Here is a 24,013-nt window from a genome sequence, read left to right on the forward strand (position 1 = left end):
CACTCGCACTCGTACGGGAACGAATGAGCTTATGTTTACATGACCAACCCTCCATGTTTCCCGTTGGTCTCGTACTACCATGTGCATATATCCATGTTAATGTTTCCCTCAGGCCTGCAGTGCGGTCCGTTCCGTCCTCGCCTTTCCTTTATGGTAAATAAATCCTTTGTACTTTCATTGCTTTGTTCTTCTTGTCATAATTATTTATGATACAGCACTGTTTTTACCTGTTAGTCTGTCATACGGATTACTACCTGGACCCGTACAAACTGCTGCCGAGCGACAAATCATTCGAGCAGCTGCTTGGCAAAAAAGAATTGCAGATGCTAAAACGTATATTTCAAATAATACTCTGGGTTTCTTGAGTTTATGTTTCTTGTTTTATTTTGCTTAGACATTTGACTACTGGTATGGTGTCTGGTTAAAGCTGCAGATTACTTTGAATTATTATTATTATTATTATTATTAGTGTGCATTATTACATTTGTAGAACCTTTTAATCCTGAATTAAATAAATAGTGCACAGAAAATGAGCTTTTAGGCCATTCAAGATGTAGAGTTTGTTTGTTCGTAATTGTGCGTTACAGCACTTGCTCACCAATGGATCTGAATGGGTGCCGTCAGAATGTCCAAACAGCTGATAAAAACATCAAAAAGTCCAAAGCTAAATTTTCTGAATAAATCCATGTTTTTCACTTTAAACCATTGCTTGCTACTAAAATATGCTGTTTGGACTTTTTTGACGGCACCCATTCACTGCAGAGGATCCATTGGCGAGCAAGTACAAAGCATTTTTACAAATCTGCTCTGAATTTTGATTGGACTGTTTATTTAATCAGTTATAAATATAAATGTTTAATACTTTATCGATTTATTATTTAACTCTTTTAAATGTTTCAACAGAGGTGTAATGATTCGCGTAACATGTAATGTGCGCTTCACGGGCGGTTTACAAATGAAAGTGGCTTTGGAGTGAGCAGAGTATGTGCGTTATTTAGGGAGCGATGTCATTTCCTCATTATCTTCAGCAGGATGTTCTTAAAATAGGTTAATATAAATAAAACTTTCTTTTAAGCCCTTTTTTAACAAAACCTGCTGATGCACGCCGGCCGCGTTTGTGGTCACGGGAACATCCCAGCTGAATATAATGAGGAAATGACATCGCTCGTGACCCGCACGTGCCCCGCTCACTCCAAAGTCCCCACTAACAAGGGGATAAGGATGACGGATGTCTTGGAAAATGGCCGTGAACTGTACGATGCATGACGCACGAATCGTCACCCCCCTAGTTTTTAAACATGGATTAAATAGGCTTTTATAAACGTCTATAAATCTATAGAGATGTATTCATTTATTAGTGCTCATCGTAACAATGTAACACCAAGACAGATCTTTCAGCACACATCATGTGATCATGGGAGGTCAGAGGTGTTGTATTGCCTATTTATCATACGACTGATTGATTTTTTTTCTCATTTTTGTGTTATCTTTTGAAAGCTCTCCGGTCATTAAGTTTGTTTGGTTTAATGCACTCACGAGCTTGACTTTGGGACCACATTAAAAGAGCGTACCTGATATGATTGCGTCAGAAGAGCTAGAACCATAAATATGCAGAATTACACTACATTTATAATTCATTTGTTCCACAGCCTACTATTAAAGATTGAAGAGGATCATCTTGATTAAAACTTTATCCGCCATAATCAGTATAATGCAAACCGGCTTTTTCTCCATCTAGGTCTGTCTTTGTTATCTTACTATCCATGAAATATGAAACATAAAATATCCTTTTTTTATGTCTGAAGTGCATTGTTGCACTTTTTCTGATCAATCATTAATGCTTCTCATGCGGTTGGTGTTCATGCAAAGATAGACGTATTCCAAAGGGTAACTTCTACCTAATTAGTGCTGTGACTCAAACGTTCAGAAGTGCATGTAAACAGCCGAACAAATCTCCATGCGGATCCTAAAGTCTCAATGTGCTTGAACGCGAAGGGTCCGTCGTGTTTCCTCACCAGCATCAACATAGTTTTCTATTGCAATCAGCCTGTGACAACCCTAAACATCACAGAGCTTTATTTCGTTCCTTTTCCACAGCAGCACACTCTTTTTGTTCTTATTTCAGGCCAGCCGGCAGGTGCATTGAAGAAGCCGCGCCGTCACCCTTCCCGAGCTCCTCTATTGATAGAGGTGCTTCCCCGCTTTTATGACAGAGATCTTAATAATTCAGTGACTCCTTCTCTGCCTGTAGACTTCCCTCTGAGCTGGAATTTTAATTTGATCTCCCCAAAGTTTTTTCTTCCCATCATCCGAGGCACTTTCCTTTTAATTAGGTTCATTATTTTCTCATGAACGTTGTCTCTTTTTTTTTATTTGTCCCCCCTGATGTGGAGGGGAGCAGCGTTACGGAGTTCAGAACTGGAGCAGAGCTTCAGGTTTGTGTGTTTGTGGGCTACGCTGCTTGGGCTAAAATCCTGCGATTATTAGTAGATCGTAAGGAGATGAGGGTGGGCGGGGTAAGATGGGTCGCTCCATTATTCCAGTAAACTGGGTGGTTTTTATCATGAGACCATGTACAGGACCCACAGGGTTATTGTAGTATACAAAAAAACATTTAAAATACATAATTAATTTATAAATAATTAAATTCAACAATATTTCTTGATGTACTAAATAAAATTATATAGACATTTTTTTAAATGTAAATGTATTTAATATTTTTTCACTTTTAACTACAATTAAACTTAAAACAGCCAATGTTTAAAAGCTTGAAAAAGATTTGGCTAACCAATTAACTTTTTTTTTTTTTTCGACAAGATTTGTCCGATAATTTGGGGTGTGATTCAGTTGCAGATATATGAAAAACTATTACAAATACTGTAAAATTCAAACTACTACTTTAAATGTATATTAGAAAATCTATTAGAAAATATTCTGACTATATATATAATAATAATAATAATAATAATAATAATAACAATAATAAGTGTGTGATTTGTGCGTTAAAGGAATAGTTCACCAAAAAAAAAATTATTTTGTTTAATTTTGCTCACCATCAGCTATCCAAAATGTAGATGAGTTTGTTACTTTAGATTTTAAAAAAAAGTAGTATTTTGTGTATCACTTGCTCATTGGTTCCATCAGTCATTTGCTCCTCTGCAGTGAATGGGTGCCATCAGAATGAGAGCCCAAACAGCTCATAAAAACATCACAATAATCCACAAGTAATCAAAATGCTTAGGTGAAGAATCAATGATTCCCTCATTTATTATGAATCTTTCTCCAGTAATTCTGTTCTGATTCAGACCAGGCCTTTTTATTCAGGAAGCAGTATTACGATCGAGGAGCTGTAGTTCAGCCAGAAACAGTTTGACCTTAAAAACGTTTGTTTCTAACAAACATTCAGCGTTTCACACCACTTGACGGCACCCATTCACTGCAGAGGATCCGTTGATGGGAACAGCGATGCAATGCTCTGTATAAAAAAAGTGTATAAAGAACCTCATCTACATCTTTTCATCACATTTTCATTAATGGGTAACTATTGCTTTAATAATAGTTTAATCCAGTTGAATTTTAAACCCAGCTCATATAACAGGGATGGGCCGGTTCAAGACTGGATAACGAGTATTGTTCTCCTCGGAGAAGTGAAGTGCTGCCCTATTTGTGTTTATGTAACATCCAACCAAACATGACCTCACAAGTGTCTTGGAAACAGCCCTCATCCGTCCGCACGTCCGGTTCCTCGACTCGTAGAACAAGAGGCGCTCTCCGTAACCCTCGCCTTTGTCAGGTATGATTAGAAAATAAATTAGTTGTTGGATTAATACAGACAAGAGGCTCGTCTGCGGCGGCTCTGGATGCTGAAGTCTGGAACTCTTAATGAAATGCAAATTGATTTCTTCAGTTCTTCGGTGTTTCCGTGCTGCTGGAGAGAAACTCCGCCGCGCCTTTGATGGGAAGAATGTCGTCTTGTTTCTTTCATAGTGTGCCTTCTCATCAAAGGCCATGAAAGTCGAAGCTAAATCCTCTTAGCGGCCAATCCTAGTTATGGCAGTGCGCTTATTGAGGTGTTTCTGAAGGTAGGATGTCGGTAGTGACGTGTGAATTCCTCTATTCTCAAATCGTTAAGTTTAGTATTTTGCTTTTGGCTCCCATTTTGCTAGATATTTTTAGACATGTGTCAATGTGTTAAGCTTGTAACTTCGGCTGATGATAGATAGTCATCTATTGAAAATGTTACATGTATTTTTTTCATAAAAGTGTGTCATTCAACAATCAAAATGTATTATAAATATGTAAAAAAAAAAAAAAAAAAAAAAATATATATATATATATATATATATATATATATATATATATATATATATATATATATATTTTTTTTTTATTAAAAAAAAGGATTACATATATTAACATTTTTCCATTTCAAAATTGCATAATTATTGTAAATCAGTTCATAGTAAATAATAATTAATAATAAATACATTGTCATTAAGACATTATTGTTTTTACATTACTTTTTAAAATGATTTTTTTAGAGCTGAATTTATAAAACACATTACAATCAATAATATTAAAAACAATTATATATATATGTGTGCAGTTCACATGGGCTAATATAAAGGCAACATGGAATACTTACATAATAAATGTCACACTCTATGACAATCTGAAATGAATGACACGGTGTATAAACTGTATTTATTTCCTCATTACTGAGCTCAAGTGTGCATTCTGTAAAGCACTTCATTTGAACTTAAAATCTCACAGCTTTCCTCCCTGTTGAGTAGTTTTGTTCTTGCATTTCAGTTTGAGTTTTTTGTTGTGTTAATGGAAAAAACTTGCACATTTGCTAAAACATTTATCTTTTTTTTTTTTTCCATGGGAAGTCACTTTGCTTGAGTGCTGGCACCGTTAGCATGTTCACAGCACTCCCTGCTTAAAATCATTAGCAGCCCATTGACTGTGTTTTCTGTCTGCTCCTCTCCTCCCTTCTGAGAGCTGTAACCAGTGGGGAGTGTCATGTTTCACAATCTACTGATTATCATGGGGTTTTCTGTAGACGTGCAGAAATGGCTTCCGTGAAGGAAGCTCTCCTCCTGTGTGTGTAGATGTCCATTACTCCAGCTTAGACATGACGGCAGCGAGTGTTTGTATCTATGGATTTGATGAAGCAAAGATGTAGTCAAAAAACATTTTTATTATCGATCTTAGAAACAGTTGCTCTGCTTAATTTGTGGAAATCGTTTTTTGGGGGTTTCTTCAGGATTCTTTGATGAATTGAGAGAAAGAACAACATTTGTTTGATGTGCGTGTCTATCTATCTCTCTCTCTCTCTCTCTCTCTCTCTCTCTCTCTCTCTCTCTCTACACATATCAAACACACACGCATTATATTGCCAAAAGTATTCACTCACCCATCCAAATAGTTGGGTGTTCCAATCACTTCCAAGGCCACAGTTGTATAAAATCAAGCACCCAGACATGAAGACATGAAAGTGAAAGAATGGGTTGCTCTCAGAAGCTCAGTGAGTTTCAGCGTGGAACCGTGATAAGAGTCCACCTGTGCAACAAATCCAGTCGTGAAATTTCCTCCCTCCTAAATATTCCACAGTCAACTGTCAGCTGTGTTATGAGAACGTGGAAGCCTTTTGGAACGACAGCAACTCAGCCACGAAGTGGTTGGCTACGTGAACTGACGGATGCCGAGGTGCATGGTGCGAAGAGGTCGCCAACTTTCTAAGTCAAAGCAAGCTGCGACTGGACTCTAGAGCAGTGGAGATGTGTTCCCTGGAGCGATGAATCGAGGAGCTGGGCTTGGCCCCGTACTTCCAGCGAGAGGAACTCCAAATACTTCAGTGCAAGACAATTCCATGCTCCAATTCCAACTTTGTTGGAACCAGCGCACAAAGCAAGGTCCATAAAGACATGGAGTCTGGTGTGGATGAAGTTGACTGGCCTGCACACAGTCCTGAACTCAACCCGATAGAACACCTCTGAGATGAATTAGAGCGGAGACTGAGAGCCAGGCCTTCCCGTCCAACATCAGTGTGTGACCTCACGAATGAGCTTCTGGAAGAATGGCCAGAATTTACATAAACACACTCCTAAACCTCGTGGACCGTCTTCCCAGAAGAGTTGAAGCTGTTATAGCTGCAAAGGGTGGACACACACACACACACATATATATATATATATATATATAGAGAGAGGGAGAGCGAGATCTATAACCTAAAATGAATCTATTAATAGCTGTTTTAAATTAAATTCAATTAACCATGCAATAACGCCTATTTTTGATGGTCCAGTGAGTTAAATGAAAGGTGCTTCATCTCCTTTGATTATTTTCTCTTTTTGTTCATATTCGGATGAACTCAAATCAGATGACAGGATTATTTATAACAAATGCTTTTCAAGTCTTGCATCAGTGCAAAAACGGTTGTTTTCAAAAAAAAATCATACCACCTAGCCCTGCTCTTCAACATAAGACAGCATATTTTAGTCACAAAAGCCACACAAAAATGGCTCACAAGGCCTGTGTATGGACCCTGATCCGTGTCTGTATATAGGATGTATGCTGTGGGACGGAAAGCTCCCCGAGAGACACTGAGACTTCGATATGACCTAAATCTTCCAGTATATGGCGTTACTAACATGTTGGAGACTAATAAATCAGGCTATGAAGATTGGGCTCTTATACAAACTCTATCCCAACCTTTTCGTTTAGTTGTGAACAAAGAGACAACCAAAAACAAATATAAAATGCTAATATATGTAAATGTGGTACTTGGACTGAGTCATTATTTTTCAAACGGTTGGTCTGAGACCACCGAGGCCCCTAAACCAAATCCATTAAAATGAATTAGCAGCAGATATAGCTGCATAATACAATAAAAACATCAAAGCAAAGCGTACTTTTTACCTCTGTCTTTAGATGTCTAACAAAAGCTGCTACGGTTTTAAAGCTTAGAACAGAAAGTCGTGCTGCGTCTGTCCTGTGTGTCTCAAATCGCACCGTGCAGTCAGGCAGTGTCTTGGAATACTGCTCCCAATTACTGGATGGAGAGGCAAAGGCCATGCTGAAACCTCGGCAGAAATGAGGCCCTGATATTACAGCTCCTCACAATGACAGAACCTGTGAGCCTAGAAGACACGGAAAAACACTGCTCACTGTCACCATGGCCTTTAGCTTTCTGCCGGGCTCTGAGGACGTGAAGCGTTGCTTTTTCGCTCCGGCGTATGTTTGGATGTGCCTTTGTTTTCCCATCCACTGTCAGCGCAACTGATATCCCGAAAATGCATGACATAACAGCTCTGAAATGTTTTGCGTCGCACTCGATCTGCCTTTATCTTCTTCGTAGCCGTTGACATGTGCTTTTTAATTTTTTTTTTTGGGCTCGTAAAGTTGTGGTGGAAAGTCATAATTAAAGGATAGGTTGAAAACCCGATGTTAATTTACTCGCCCTCGGGGCTTCCGAGACATACCGTAGGTGACTTTTTTTTTTTTCTTCAGCGGAATAGTAATTAAGATTTTTAGCTGAGACAGTGGTCCTTGGTGATTCGTAAAATGCAAGTCAGCAGTTTGAAGTCAAAAAAGCATATCAGGCAAGACTAAATTAATGGCTCTTGATGATTTATTGAGTTCTTTTGAAGCGAAAAAACTGGTCTGTGCAAGAAAGCGACCGTTATTTACAACATTATTACCTGTAATCCAGAGCCTCAGGTAGACGGGGAAATGGGTTTTTTTCCACGACTGGTTGCTCCAGTAAACTGGTTTGCTAGTTTGGTAACATAACCATCGAATGATGTAACACATACTCAACGGTATCAATAAAGCCCCCAATATTGAGTTTAGATTACTTTAAGGAATCTCTTCATCAGCTCACCTGTTTTACATAAACAATGAGAAACCATAAAAACGTTCATTTGGCCCCTTCATTCAAGTGTCTTTAGTGATTTGATTTAGTGAATTGTTTCATCCAGTACGTTAAAAGAATGAGCTCAAAATAATTTTTTAGTCACAAACCAGGCCAACTTGATCATGAGGATTCATACGTATTTTACATAAGTGGTTCTACATTTACTAAAAACGTACAATACTGATGTAATTTCAATCTAATCGTACTAATACTTATGCACTTTCACCATTTATATGTCAACACCTAAAAATAGATGCTTATGAAATTATGAAATCAGGTCTTTAATGTTATTGCAGTTTTTAGCCGTCATATCGATGGCCTTTTGTTTTTTCGATTGCATCATTAAATTGGTTGCTTAACGTGGAACGATTCTGTGATTTCTTCTGTGTGTAAACCCTTAAAATAAAAAACCTCTCCGTAACCGTTTAAACGCTTTAAAAATTCAAATGTTGCCGCAGCAAATGAAAAAAATGAATGCTCATTGGCTCTTTAAGGGGTCTAATTTACTTTATTTTTAACAAAAAGTAAGTAGTGATTTATGTTTTCAGCATTGAAACATGTCTAAATTGTAAGGTTTAGCATCAATAAAAACATGTAAAATGCTTGTAGATGTTACATTATTGATACCTCTGTATAAATAATACGATCAAGATGGATTATGGGTAATAATGCCGTAAACAATGTTTGGTTTCTTGCATAGACTAATCGTTTCACTTCATAAAACCCCAAAATATCATAAAGAGCCACGGGTCTAGTTTTTATATGCTTCGTTTGACTCTCAAGCCCCTGTACCTATGACTTGCAATTTACAAATCGCCAAAAACCACGGCCTCTATAAACGTCGAAATGCAGCTGTGAAAGGCAAGCCATGCTGAATCTGTTCGGTACAGTACATTTGCACATTTAATCATTGCACATTAAAGCATGCCAGCGTTTATTTTATCACATTACCGAGACTGCTTAATAAGGCTTCGTGGGATTCATCAACATAACTAATCGAAGGCCGGAAAAAGCATTTTTATGTAAAAATACCGGCGCTAATAATAAACCAAAAATAGCGCTCGGTTCAGTTTAGCATTATCTATTCACCGCTCAAAGGAAACTTATTTTTTGGTACCACAAGCTCAAGCCCTGGAGAATTAATCAAGGAAACGTATTGCACTGCCAGCTTTGACAAAAGAGACTAGATGTGCGGGTTCTGTCCTCTCTCGCGTGGAGCTGTTGTTTAGAGTTTGGTTTGATAAAACTAATTCTCAGTCAATGTCAAGAGGAATCGGGTTCCGGCAATTTGATCATAAACAGCTAACAAACGTCTGCGCTCCCGCTATCGCCGAGGTTCGGCTCTTCTTCTGTCACTCAGAATGGATTTCATATCCGTGCTCTGTTGTCATTGTGTTTTTGGTTTTTTTTTCCCCCCTCTCTCTCACGCGCCTCGTCGCAGTTTGTCACACACACCTTTCCGTTCGCGGCGGAGCCTGTATGAATAACTGCACCTGCCGACTCCCACACCAAATTTTGCCAGGCAATAAAACGGAGTCGGCTCCAATAAAATGGAATTGTTGTGTGTGTTTGGATCGCTGTTCGCCTTCTGTGGCCACTGAATTATTGAACGCCTGTGCGTTCGCTGAAAATGTCAGCTGTTCTTTTTTACCAAGCCGAAGAGACGGAGGAAGCTACGCATAAACCATAAACCTTGATGGAAATAACATAATAGCTCCGAACGTCGTCTTAATCGACTCATTACGTACGTAGTACATAGCTGAAAGTGGTTAAAAAAAGGTCGTGGTTCTGTGAAACGATCAACCTGGTCGCCTCTCTTTTGGGTCCTGTTAGCTTTCGCTTGCTGCACATTGTCATGTCCTTCGGTGTAACTAGCTAAAAATAGCAACGCTACTAACTTCGGTTTTCATAATAATGTAGCTCGTCCAGTAACAAGCTACATTTTTCGACAAGTAGCCACGCAGCGTGACACATTCGGTGACATATCGGATCGCATTGCGCCTGCAGCTTTAGCTGAGAAAATATAACGAAATTCTCCTAAAATATCCCTTCTCTCTCTCTCTCTCTCTCTCTCTCGTATGAAACATTGAGACGGATGATTCGTTTTACATAATTGTATCTTTCGGATGGTTCATGCAAATGAAATGGTTCAAAAAATGACTCAATTCATTGGAGTCCCCAAGCAGAAGTCCTCATGCTGCAGTTTCATCTTTTTTTTTTTTTTTTTGTTCTATTAATATTTAGTTTAGTTTTGTTTTGCCTTTGTGCCAGATGACTGCTGCTCTGCTCATAAAACACACCGGGGCTAGTTGTCACAAAAGCTGTATCTAAATAACAGTGAAGTGTTTATCAAAAGTTTACTAAATGCTTCCTTTAACTAAACAGCTGCTGCGTAAAACAGGTTGGCATTTTGATTTTGCTGGAAATTTTATGAAAGGCTGTACAGAAAGCAGACTCCATTCCAACTGTACTCTATAAAGGTTTACCCAAGATACTTAAAAAATAGATATATAGTAAAAAATTTGAAGTGGATCAAAAAATGTAAAAAAAATGCGTGTGTGTGTGTGTGTTTACATAATATATATGTTTGTACTGTGTATATTTATTATGCATATGTAAATACACATACAGTATTTTTAGAAAATATTAACACGGTTATATTTATATATGTTATATATAAATATATTTAATATGCAAACATGACATACTGTATGTGTATTTACATATGCATAATAAATATACACATATATATTATGTAAACACACACACACACGCATTATACATAAATTTTTAGATACAATTCAATTCAAATTTTCAAATTCACTTCAAATTTTACTATATATCTATTTTTATATCTATATATCTACCTTTAAAATATAATGGGTATACATTTATAGAGTATATATATATATATATATATATATATATATATATATATATATATATATATATATATATATATATAGCCTAGTTAAAGTTGGTTGTAATTTTTACTGGTTTTTATTATTGTTATTATTTTTATTATTATAGTTTATTATTTTAGTTTTAGTAATCGTGGAGCATTTCAGTTTATTTTAGTACATCGAGTTAAAATAAATGAAAGTGAGAAATGTTGCTAGGTGAAATAAAAATCTGATATTTTATTTTATTCCAAACGACATGAAAGGATTTTTAGTTTGTTTGTAGCTAGTAGCATGTAGTTAGCTTTTTCTCATAAAAATAGCTTGACTGTAGTTACGCTCTTTGCCCGCGTCGTGATACAAAGTAGATTAAAAGTAGCTTTCCGATTTTAGCACCGCTTTCCTTCTACAATGGCGACGTGAGATATAAAAAGGGGACGTTTAAACAAAAAAGAAAAAGAAACTTCAGTTCTGGATGAAAATCACTTTACCCAATTATCTGCTTTGGCTGTTTGGGATGCGTGAAAACGTACATGTCCCAGTGGCAGCCGGCGGTAGCCTAAAGTTGTCAGCTCCGTGTTTGAGCAGCTCTCTCAGTCGATCTCTGGCTGCTAGACGGCGTATGCGCCAGCCGACCGCTCCACAAGTTCACGGAAACGCTTTCTACAGCATGTGTGGGTAGAAAGCCGTCACGTTTCACAGATTTATTCTTAGCTGTCTTTTTTTTTTTTTTTTTTTACAGCTGTCTATTTATGTCAGTGTTTTTTCGGCCGTTCTGGGGTTTATGTTAATTGCTTTCCCTTTACCTCTGTCTTTGTTCACACTGAATTATCTGTCCTCACGCAGCAGCAGCAGGTACGATCCCTCCTTACGTGTCAATCAGTTACGGATGAGCTTCCCCAGGGATCACACTCATCTGCTGGATATTTTTAACTTCTTCACTGTGGGCGTGACGTTTTATTGAGAGAGACTGTATTGATATTGAGATGTGGGATGAGCCTGGCATTTACACTTTAACCTTTTACTTTTTATATGAAGAAATGTTTACAGAGAAAGATACGCGTTTTGTTTGTTTTCCGTACTTTTGGATATGTGATGACACGACGGATGTATGCACAAGTTCACAGATGTAAAAAAATAAATAAAACAATTATTAATCTGTAAAAAAAACAAAAAAAAACTATTTTTTTATTGCATTTTTGATCAAATAAATGCAGCCTAAAACACAAACAATAGTAGTGTATAAATCTTTATATTTTACTGTCATGTATATATTTCTGAATTGCATTTAAACACCTCTTAACAGTTTATTAAACATTTAAACAATTTCTCAGAATTGTGAAATATAAACTTATATATTTGTGAGTTATAAAATCAATATTTTTCAATATACACATATATATATATATATATATATATATATATATACATATATATATATATATATATATATATATATATATATATATATATATATATATATATATATATATATATATATATATACATATATATATATATATATATATATATATATATATATATATACACATTATTTATTTATTTTTATATTTTTTTTTTTTTTAAAAATGAGCTTGCAACCATGTGACACTGAAGAGATCATAAAGCACATGTAGTTTTACCTAGTCTCGCACAGTCAAAGATTTTTATTTTTTTTTGTACTAATGAGATCTATAATGATTACATATTGATCACAGATACATATTTTCCCAGCATCCTGTCAATCTCAGATTGTGAGGATTTAAACTATAGGGTAGGGGAAAAAAAATAGCAAAAGCTGTAAGTTCAGTTCAAAACTCTAAGCATTTTGGAGCTGTTTGACTCTTAGGGTGCTTCTCTGATGCATTATTATGTCAGTTTATATCCCAGTGGGCACCGGGCCTGCTGACTGCAAATTCAATATCGGCAAAGTGAATCTGATGTAGCCTCGCAACTCCCCGTTGGTCTGCACTAGAATCCCAGCAGCTGCTTTACTGCAGTTGCCTGTCAGCCATTTTGTTTCACTTGGTTGCTCAATAAAGAGTCCAAACCCTTGGCTTTTTTTTTTCCCCCTCAGTCTTCTGCAGACTTGCTTACATACAGCATGCACATTAAAGAAGGAATCACACTCGACTTTGGTCTCGTCCCTGGAGAGCACTGTGTAAGTGAAAACTTTGTAGTTTCTTGTTCTTTGTTAATCCAGCTGCTCCCCTGAGATGAGGCACAATCCGTGTGTGTGAGAACGAGAGTGTTTGTTGACTGTCAGCTCCCCGAACGAGTTTGATCTGTGTATTAGCTTGACCTCACATACACTGTTGTATAACTTATTTGTTTAGAAATATCTGCACAACAGCTAAACAAATATTACTGACATGGCGTAGTCAGAAACGTACATTTTTTGATCATGTACTCGCCATCAAGTGCTTCCAAACGTGTATGACTGGCTTTCTGTAGAACGCAGAAGATGGTATTCTGAAGAATATCCACGTAGTGCTCCAGAAAAGCCCAAAAAAGTAAACTATGGAACATATGCACAATATGCAATGCTTTCTGAAGTCAAATATAGGCAATTTATCAACATAAGTAGATTGGAAAAACAGGCCTCTTCCTGCATTTTTTTTGCAGTTTCTAAAAACTCAGAACTAGTATAACAACAAAAGCTTTTATTGTTTTTCACACAAATTATGTTTACGGGTCAAATTATCGATTAGCAAAGATTTGTTTTGTGGTTGTTCCTTGCGCAGCATGTTATAAACTTCTTAAACTTTCACTATAGTGCAAAAATTAATCCATTTGCATCACTTTGCACCATCTCCGAATCGATGGCTTTTTTTTAATATACTGTAAACTTGCTTGTTAGCACACCTGGTAGTGCTTGGGCACTTCCTGTGAACCACGATTCACAAATAACTTCAACATCATGCTAGCTTCATCAAATCTCACGTTAGCTTTTGTCAACGTTATTGGTTAGATTTCATGCAGCCGTTGCGTTATTGTCAAACGCGATAAAGCATTAACCTTTTAACGTCACTCGCCAGACATTTAATTTCCAAATTGCTGAGATTACATACAACAACTAATGTGAATGTTGACAAACTCATGAGCATCGGTTAAAAATGAAGAAGCAAAACTGAACAGAGTTTTAGTGTCGGTTTAAGTGGTTATGCTTTATTTTGAAAGTCCACTTTAGACATTCTACTAACTAAAAGTAACCACATGTCAACCAACTCTCATTAATTTGCGACTACGTGTCTCTCAGAGTGGACTGTCAGGGTAGGTTTAGGGTTAGTAGACGTTCACATATACTTGCAAAGTCTCTAATAGTCAGTATGTTGTATGTCCATCAAAGATATTGAGCAGACAGTCTACTGATACTGTATGACTAGCTGGCATGTACTTGCATGTATTTACTTTTACTAGAATGTCTGAAGTGGACAAACGGAATTAAGTTTTACACAATTTTTCGATATTAAGGTTTATATTATAACCTGAAATCTGAGGGGGGAAAAAAAAAAATCGGAAAACTGAGAAAATTGCCTTCAAGGTTGTCCAAATGAAGTTCTTCGCAATGCATTACTAATCAAAAATGAAACTTTGGTCTAATTTTGTTTAAGACTAGTTTTGTGGTCCAGGGTCACATGTAATTTTCCAGAAATCGAATCACAGGCACATTTTTCCCGTGAAGCTGGGTTGCAGCTTACATTGGTTGAAATGTAGGTTGTTATTACTATTATTATTGACAATTTTCCCCCGCTGTGAGCAGTTGACTCCATGATGGCTGCAAACAGAGTAACAGCCAACTCGAGAACCAAATAATTTAAATCTATTGGTGATTTGAGTCAAATCTTGGTTTATGCAGTTCATAAAAGTGATATGAATGGGAACTGAATGACTGTTTGACGAGTCGGACTGATCCTGTCCTCCAGTTCATCACACAAAACTGTGACTTCAGAAGGAATTGAATATAGGTCTACTTCTGATTTTGTGGATTAATGGCTGCTATAGTAGTCAATGATATTTTTCTCTTCTCATATTCTCCTAGGACAGAGAGAGTGAGCCACTGTTACCGCGTGACCTACCGTCACATGGAGAGGACTCTGACCCAGGAAGAAGTGCGTGCCATTCACGGAGCCATTGAGCAGGCGGCCGAAAAAGAGCTTGGAGCGCAGGGAAGATACTGAGCTTCCTCAGCAGTCATCGTGACGGTCTCACGTGATGGGATTCACAGATGTAGTCGCATCTCTCTTTGGTGGCAACTCTCAGCAACAACTGCACTAAGTTAGAGACTCCATCTGCAGTTTCCTAAAATAACACTTCGCCTAAAAATGAAGATAATGTCACTGTTCGCTCACCATCATGTCATTAAGGAGAAATTTGTAGAATTGCCCGTAATGAAAAGGCTAGGTCAGCCAAAACAGTCATCATTTACTCACGTTCTTGACATTGATTTAATATGAAGATTCGATTTTTTTTGAAGAAAGTTTTTGAAACAGTTTAGATGATCATCAATTTCCATTTCATTGACTATTCACTTCCATACTACCAAATTAGGGGAAATGATGACAGAATTATTTTTTCTTGACAAACCGTTCCTTTAAAACCCAAAAACCGACCTCTGGATGGCTGTATTTTTGCATTTACAGAGGTTTTATAACATGTTTTTGTAGCTTGACAGACATGGTCACTATGAACTGAAACTGAGAGTGGGTGAATAATGACAGAATTACAGTTTTAGGAGGAATCCTGCCTTAAGATTTGACCTTGAAATAACCTTTGGGTTATAATAACGCGTCTAGGCCTGATTGTTTCTTCCCAGGCTGACACGAGCTTCATGATGGTACAAACACAAATATCAAACGGGCCTTTTATGCACCTGGATCCGTGCCAGCCTGATGATGAGCAGGAAACTGGAGCTCTTATTTCTACGTTTCTGTTTTCTTAAGGAAGATATGAGGTAGCTGTAATGAGCTGCTGCCCAGAAATTACCAAGATAATGAAACGCTTCCTCAAAGTCACTCCACGGCAAAAGAGGCTAACAGTTCACCATTTGTGGTAGAAAATAAAAGTGTGTTGGGGTTTAACTGTGTCGCTGTGTCTTTTATTTTTATAATACTCCTAAAATTAAAGCCATATTATCAGGAGTAGCTGAATTTATCTGCTCTTGAAAACGTTCAAAAGTTAGGGTTAGTTTTTTTTTTTTATTATTATAAATACATTGATCAAAAGTGACTAAATATCTTTATTATCTGTTTCAAATAAATCCTGCCCTTTTGAACCTTCTAGTCATCAAATAAACCTGAAAAATGTATGGCATTTTCCAAAAAAATATTACGCAGCACAACAATTGAAAAAAAGTAAAAAGTAAATACTACTGTTATTAAGAGACCTTGAGCAGAAAATCAGCATACTAGATGGATTTTCATGTGACACTAAAGACGATGATAAAGCGATGATACTGACTTGCGTCACAAAAGGAAATGACATTTTACAAAATATTCACTTATTTAAAAGTTATTAAAAATTGCAGTAGTACCACGATCCAATTTTTACTGTATTTCTGTGAGCATAAGAGTGCTTTAAAATTTTACTGACCCCAATCTTTTCTAACCCTTAACCCAGCAATTTTATTCCCTTTTATAAAATAAGCGAAAAAGTGGACAAATGAACCCTTCGTTTTCTTTTATTGCCTCTCCGTTCTTTTGTTTGTTAGATGTCATGTTTGCTTTTCATCTCCAGGTCACTCTTTTGGATCCAACATTAACAAAACGTCCCCATTATCCCGGCCCTACTTCATATGTATACGGAGACAGATTGGAAAAACTGACCCCAACCAGTGTGGCATTTGTTGGAGCAGACCAGAGACTCCTCTGCATCTTAATGAGCCCTTATGGTGTGATCCGTGTGTCGCGCTCTTGTTTCTGAGGAGTGGCTAAAGAATACAGGGATCTTCCTTTGGGGAACAAGCTCAATTAGAATCCCAGTAATGAATTTTTGATGTGCTGCAATCAGATACTGAATGAATGGGACACTCTTTGCAGAGCCTGAGATGGTCCGGCGGGGCTGCTTCTCGTGTATTAATGCATTTCTGCTGATTTATGCGGGATGGGATTTGATCATTCGTTTAAATGCCGGTTTTAAAGAAAAAAAAAATTCAGGGTGTTTAAACCCTGTGTGAAAAATAAAACCATTTACATTGAACAAATAAACCTAAACATTTGAACAGTGGTGTGGTGATATTTTGATTAAAGGTCGAAGATTAAAAATGCAGTAATATTACTGCAATTTACAATAACTGTGTTCTATGTGAATCTATTTTAAACTCTAATTAATTCGTGCGAGCATTGCTCCAGTCTTCAGAAATCATTTTAATATACTGATTTACTGCTCAAGAAACATTTCTGATTATTAAGTGGTTTTTGGTTTTGTTTTTGGTGGCTACGTTATATTTTTTTAGGATGTTTCGATGAATAGAAAGTTCAAAAGAACATCCGTTGCATTCATTTGAAACAAATATCTTTCGTAACTATAAATGTTTTTACAACCACTTAATTCATTTAATGTATCCTTGATGAATAAGAGTTTGTTTCATTAAAAAAAAAAGTATTAAAATAAAACAAAAACGGCTAATAAAAAAGTAAATAATAAAACATAACTCGAAGCTTTCGATCCGTAGTGTAAATCAGAAAAATATAAGCTATATTTATAGATATATTGATGAAACCGCAGATGGTCGCACTATGTTGTGGTCCATATAGAAATCCCAGTAGAAAGCTGATTCTGTCTCATTCCCACAACATGAAGTAATTCTCCTTCCAGCAACGTGACAAGGTTGAAGTTAATTTAAAGTTCACCTTCTGTTGGCCCTTCACCAGTTTGGACAATGTGAAACTGAACGCAATATTCCCGTTTCTCTGAAAAGGAACAGCTTGATTTGAGAGATTCCCGATTTTCCGAGATGTTGAAGACGGATCGATACTCCCACCAGAGGATGGCAAACACCGGATCAATCGAGTCGAATTAGAAGAAGGGAAAAGAAAAAGCCAATTTATCACCCTGCTTGTTAGGAATAAGTATATGGCCAGAGCACCACTTCTGTTGAGAGATTTTTTTGACATTTTATGCGGAGGAGTATCAGCGCGGGGCTCAACACTTGGATCAGATTCTGCATGAAAGATCAATGCATTTCTAAAAATAGATCAAAATTTGATTTGGCCCTTGACTTGTGCTCAAACCGACACAAGACCTCGCTTCTGACAAACTCGTGAGATCGTCCGCGTAACAGCTCTCCCGTTTGTTTCGCCGAAAACTTTTTTCCATGAATCTCGTTTTTTGGAGATGCTCATTTTTCACATCTGTCTCTGTTTCTATTAGTCGCTGAAGCAAGAGAAAGTGTTGGGCTAAAGTGCAGGTGCTTATTTATTGCCATTTATTGAAACTCAAAGACGGGCACAAATACATCAAATCTGATACGATAAATTTTAAATCCCTTTTTATTGTTTCCTCTCAGGCGAAGTGCAACAGCTCAGCTGGGAATTCATGTTGGAGGTCTTTACAGCCAATTTTCTTGCAAAGGAAATGCAATTTTCTCTTGCTCAAGATCACGCAGTCTTCTTAAGAGTCTTGTCGTAAAAATAATGAAATGAGCTCGGAGCCATTAAGCAGTCAAACAAGGAAAAATACATTTTGGATAGTCAAAGATGTTATGCGCTAACTGACATTGGCACTTGCCTTTTGACATCTGTGATTTTATGTTGGTTTACTGACGGTAAAGTCACCGTTTCATTGGTTCGGCCAGTAAATGTTTGAAACCAGATTCAGAATTGTTTCATATAGCACACGGCAGATTTCATCCCCCATAGACTTGCATCTGTCGTGACTTTTTATACAAGCAATATATCTACTCTCTATATTTCCACAAGATCTCTATGGACATTGGTTAATATAAAACCTTGCAATTTTAATATTTGTGCGTTTGTCGTGTCAGAGACTGTATAAAGTGTGTAGACGGATCTCTCCGTGTGGTGACTGGATGTAATGGGACAAAATTGGGACACTTTTTACTATTGGGATGACTGGGAAAATGTGAAAATGATCCTGAATTCACCCATAACCCTCTGGTGCTGTGGAAAATACTGGACGTGATATGAAAAGGTTAAATCGTCCTGAGAAAAAAACGCAAAAAACTACATTTGGAAACGTTGGGTACTTACTGAAAGCTACATTTTTGTGATATCAATCTCAAATTTGAGGAGTTTGAAACATTTAATTATTTTAACAATAATAATAAACTAAAACTATTATAACTTTTTGCTTTCTTGTTTCACTTTTCAAAAAAAAAAGCTAGAACCTTCACTGTCAGGTCTATAGCCTCAGGTAATAAATGGATCGTAAATATGATTAACTATAATTTATTACCCTCCAGTGCCCTAAAAATGTAAAATACTATGTACGAAAAAACCCTTAGAGAACTCAAATATAGTGCATTCATAAAAATATTTAAAATATACATACAATCTGTCGCATCAGCAAGATCCGATCAAGCTGATTTATTCGTTTATGTTGCTTTCCCAACATTGTACAATTCCCAGTTAGTTGCATTTATAATCGTTTACTTTTATCAAGTCCTTACATTTTCATTTTCTTCATCTGTCTGGCTAAGAGGCATTGCCTTCTCCGTGCGATCCTGCTGTGACATAAGGCCTTCTATCCGAGCCATATTGTGTCATATATCAAGCCTGTGTCTCCAGGAGTGAGTAAGAATGTCTGATGCAGGTGGAAAAGGGTTAATAATGGCATTAAAGTAGCAGCCGCAGGCGTCGGGGAGGGCGCATTAAGCCGAGAGGTTATTCAGATCGGATGCTGTTATGAGGCACGATGGAGCTGCCAGGTGACACCCATATTAATCACAGCGTGCCGCTGCCGCCCGGCCTGGAAAACTCCCAGGATGCAGTCTCACCCTCAATGGCCTGAGGGGAGAAAGAGGAGAGAAATGCGCAGCGTTCACTGGATAGACGGCCAAGCGCTGCCCTGAATTACAAAGATGGAGATCAGCTTTCAAATTTTATTCCAATATTTAATTTAATACGCAGAAAAGCAGCTTCCCACAATCCTGTGCCTCTAAAATGGAACGCTGTAACTCAGCCTTCCAACCTATATGCAGACTAAATCAATATGGTTTCAGCGTTGTTCTGCCTGCATTCCCTGACCTAGACCTCAGCCAACACCAATAAACCCTAATAAAAATAATAATAAAATTAAAAAATGACATCCTTAACTATAGTGTTGACCAGTACAGCCTTTTTTGTATTCTGGATTCATTAGCTTTTGTCCAACAGTGAAAGATTTACCTAATTTAATGATTGTTTCTAGATTGCACAAGAACTTGTTTGTCAACCATATTTAAGAAAACAATTTGCAATTTACAGTTTACTTCCATTTCTATAAATTCTATAAAATGTAACTTATTTCTGGGTGAAGATATTCAGTGAGAATAAAATGTAGTGCTGGGTTTTATGCATCAGGGTTTGACTGAATAATGAAAAATTGCAGCCAGATTATATTGGTGTTTGCTAAAATACAAAAATAGTGTTTGTTTTTGGTTATGAAAGCCAACAGAAGATTTTATAGGAAGCTGCATAATGGAGGAATTTTTAGTGACTCTTTCTGCTGGTTACATTGTTACGCCAGTAGGTGGTGATAAATGAAGTGTTTGTGAGTTATGAATCATTAATAAACCAATTCCTTCAGTGATTCATTCAGGAACAAAGCTCAACTGTGCTCAGATAAGAGTCACACGGTGGGCATTGTGTGGAACTATTTTCGTTGTCCATACAAAATGTACATGTAAATGGTAATACATATCTAATATATCTAATTTTATTTTGTAAAATAAATTGTGCAATTTTTTTTTTTATAAGTCTATAGAACCAAGTACTATGTAAATATCAAGGACAGGTGTATTGCCAGTGATTTCAGAATTCTGACTTTTACTTTATTGCCAAATATATACACTTTTCCATACGCAGGCCGCGAACAAAGGAGTAAACATTGGATAATGTTAAAAAAAAAGAAACATTTAAGGAAAGATTAGGACAGAACACAAAACAGTAGGATGACGAGCCGCTCGCAACTGAAGGGAGCTGTTTATATCCGCTGGCAGAAGCTCAAACACAGGTGTAGCACTTCAGCTAATAATGACGTCACATCCTGCAAAACAAAAGAAATAAATACAACCAGCCAAAAGTATGAACCATACTGGGTTCATAACACCCTCCCCAATAAAATAAAAAAAAAAAAAAAAAAAAAATGACAAACCCCAACCTAGCTCTTACCCAATACCTCCCACTTACTGAAGAAAACCCACTGCTTTGTTGTACTCCCGAATGCCCTCAGCAAGTACGGGCACTGTAGAAGCAATTTAAGAAAAGCAAGGTAATAAAACAAAACAGGGACAAGTCAACAGCTAACAGGGATAAGGAGCTCTAGACAATGCATCCGCTACTACATTGATGTGACGAATATCAAGAGCATATGACTGCAGAAAGAGGCACCAACGAGTCAGTCGTTGATTTGGTCACCTCAGAGTGTGTAAATAAGTGAGTGGGTTGTGGTCGGTATACACAACTAATCGCTCAGACACAGAACCAACATACACCTCAAATTTTGCAGAGCCCAGATTAAAACTAATGCCTCCTTCTCCACCACAAAATAATTTAGCTGATACAAGGAAAACTTGTAAAATAGCTAACTGGGCGGTAAATCCCTGTATCATCAGCCTGTAACAATTTGAAATTTCTTGAGCTCTCTGGGTCAAAAGGAACCTGCCAGTAACCTTTGAGCAAATCCAATTTACTAACAAAGGTTGCTGACTCAACCTGGTCAACACAATCCTCAATGCGAGGAAGAGGAAAAGAGTCTGAAAAAGAGTGGCTTGGTCACTTCACCCATTTTCCGATAGTCAGTGCAAAAATGATACGTTCCATCAGACTTACTTACAAGTAAGCAGGGAGAGGCCCAACTAGAAAATGATGGTCGTGCAATGTTGTTATCCAGCATATACTGAACTTCACCTTTAAGATAAAGAAGTCTGTTTAGGGACAACCGATAGAAATGTTGCCGGATGGGCTCAGCATCCCCGTCAATATCGTGCTCCAACCAGTGCGTACGTCAGCTAATAATAATCGTCAGCTAATTCCGCAGTTTTCGCAACCGTGTCAGCTTTCTGCTCATTTATATATGTCGTAATACGAGCAGGAACACTGTTTTTAAACTGTTCAAGCACAATCAAGTTAGTCAAGTCTTCAAATGTGGTTATCTCAGATGCCATACACCAGCATGCAACGGTGAGCTCCCTAGCAAACTCCACATAGGCCTCATTTACTCCCCTGGACATTGTTCTACATTACTGTCGATATGCTTCCGGTACTAACTCGTACACTTTTAAAACGGCAGCTTTAACAACATCATAGTCTTCACAGTCCGAAAGTGACAGCGCAGAATAAACTTCCTGAGCTTTGCCGGTCAGCACGCATTGTAAAAGCAGTGGACGCTCTTCACTAGGCCAACCTCTTGCCTCTGCTATCCGTTCAAACAATATAAAGAACGTATCAGGATCTCGTTCATTAAATTTAGGGACTAAACGCAAATTACCAGCAGTATCAAAAATTTGAGAAGCACCATGAAAAGAGCCAGTTGAGCCGCTATTAAATCCGCCTTCCCTTATTATGTCTAAATGATATTTCTGTAGCTCAATATTGGTAAGACATTTCTTGTCTTTTCACACTCCACTTCCAATTTCACACGCTCCTGTTCAATCTGTAACATCAGTAATCTTTCCTGTTGCTCAAAGGTTAAAGTGTTAATCCCACTTTTTTTATTTTGATCGGCAGCAGCCGACGTTTGCACCAATATACACCGTTCCATCTGCTTCGTTTTAAGCATTTCTCCAACCATGCTGTCCTTTACTCTCCGGTCTGTAATTTCAATTCCATAATGATCCTCAATTTTTAATAATTGATCTTTCGTAAATGAATCAAGTGAAGCCTCTGAAGGAGAGCTAACAAAATCGTCTACTATATCAGACTTTTTTTCCTGTTACAAAAAATAAAATGTGGGTTTTACAAATCTCAGCGGGGGAATAATAAGTTCCCTTTCCCTATCTTATGAGAAAACTCCCTAACTACCTCGCCCCTAATCTTCATGTGGTTACTGGTGAGGGGTATTTATGCACTAACTCCCGCTGGAACAAGAGAAGCAACCAGAGACAACTGCTCTACTGACGGTCACCAGAAAAAAAAAATAAATAAATAAAAAATAAAAATAAATATATATATATATATATATATATATATATATATATATATATATATATATATTTTTTTTTTTTTTTTCTTTTACATTACACCACTTGTTCCAAAAGGGAACGAGCAGTAGTTACACCTAACAAGGGAACAACACACAATTCAAATTCCCCAGCGCGGGAATTTGAATTATTACCCCGTTTCCGTATAGAGAAAGCCCAATCACGGAATTCAGCAATTAACCGCCTCTTGTCTTAAAACACGCAAAATCCAACGTGTAACTCACGCAAAATGATGTTAAAACACCTCAAACAATAGCGCTGCACAATCACTTTCCGATTTTACTTTAAGTTAGTAAACATTACCGAAAGCAAACACCAAAGCGCTTTCAAATTAAATCGACCGGATCTTCAAAATTTAAAGGACGAGCCCCCATTTGTCACGACCGAGCCGCGACAAAGAAGGAGTCGACATTTAAAAATAAACATTTATTTAAATAAGGAAAGATTAGGACAGAACAACACAAAACAGTGTAGGATGACGAGCCGCTCGCAACTGAAGGGAGCCGTTTATATCTGCCGGAAGAAGCTCAAACACAGGTGTAACGCTTCAGCTAATAATGACGTCACATCCTGCAAAACAAAAGAAATAAATACAACCAGCCAAAAGTATGAACCATCCTGGGTTCATAACAATATAAACTCACAATTCTGATAAGAAAAGTAGTCTTTTTTTTTTTTTTTTTTTAATTCTTCAGCTAAATAAAGCTTCAAAAAGAAAAAAAAATCAGAATTGTAATATATTAATTCGAAATTATAATATTTTGTGTTCTATTTCACAAGAGGAACAAAGTATGAATTGTAAATATTGAATTGCAAATCGCAAAATGAATT

General features: G+C 37.1%; 1 protein-coding gene across 1 annotated transcript in view; it reads left to right on the forward strand.

Moving 5' to 3' along the window:
- Nucleotides 1-17,041, forward strand: part of fars2 (phenylalanyl-tRNA synthetase 2, mitochondrial) — a 104,372-nt gene extending 87,331 nt beyond the window's left edge. The window contains exon 7 of the mRNA XM_043226979.1: nt 14,864-17,041. Within this exon, the coding sequence (XP_043082914.1) occupies nt 14,864-15,002 (139 nt within the window). The 3' untranslated portion in view covers nt 15,003-17,041. The remainder of the gene's footprint in view (nt 1-14,863) is intronic.
- Nucleotides 17,042-24,013: the final 6,972 nt, after the last annotated feature.

The sequence above is a fragment of the Puntigrus tetrazona genome, chromosome 24 (assembly GCF_018831695.1).
Source record: "Puntigrus tetrazona isolate hp1 chromosome 24, ASM1883169v1, whole genome shotgun sequence".
Classification (NCBI taxonomy): Eukaryota; Metazoa; Chordata; class Actinopteri; order Cypriniformes; family Cyprinidae; genus Puntigrus; species Puntigrus tetrazona.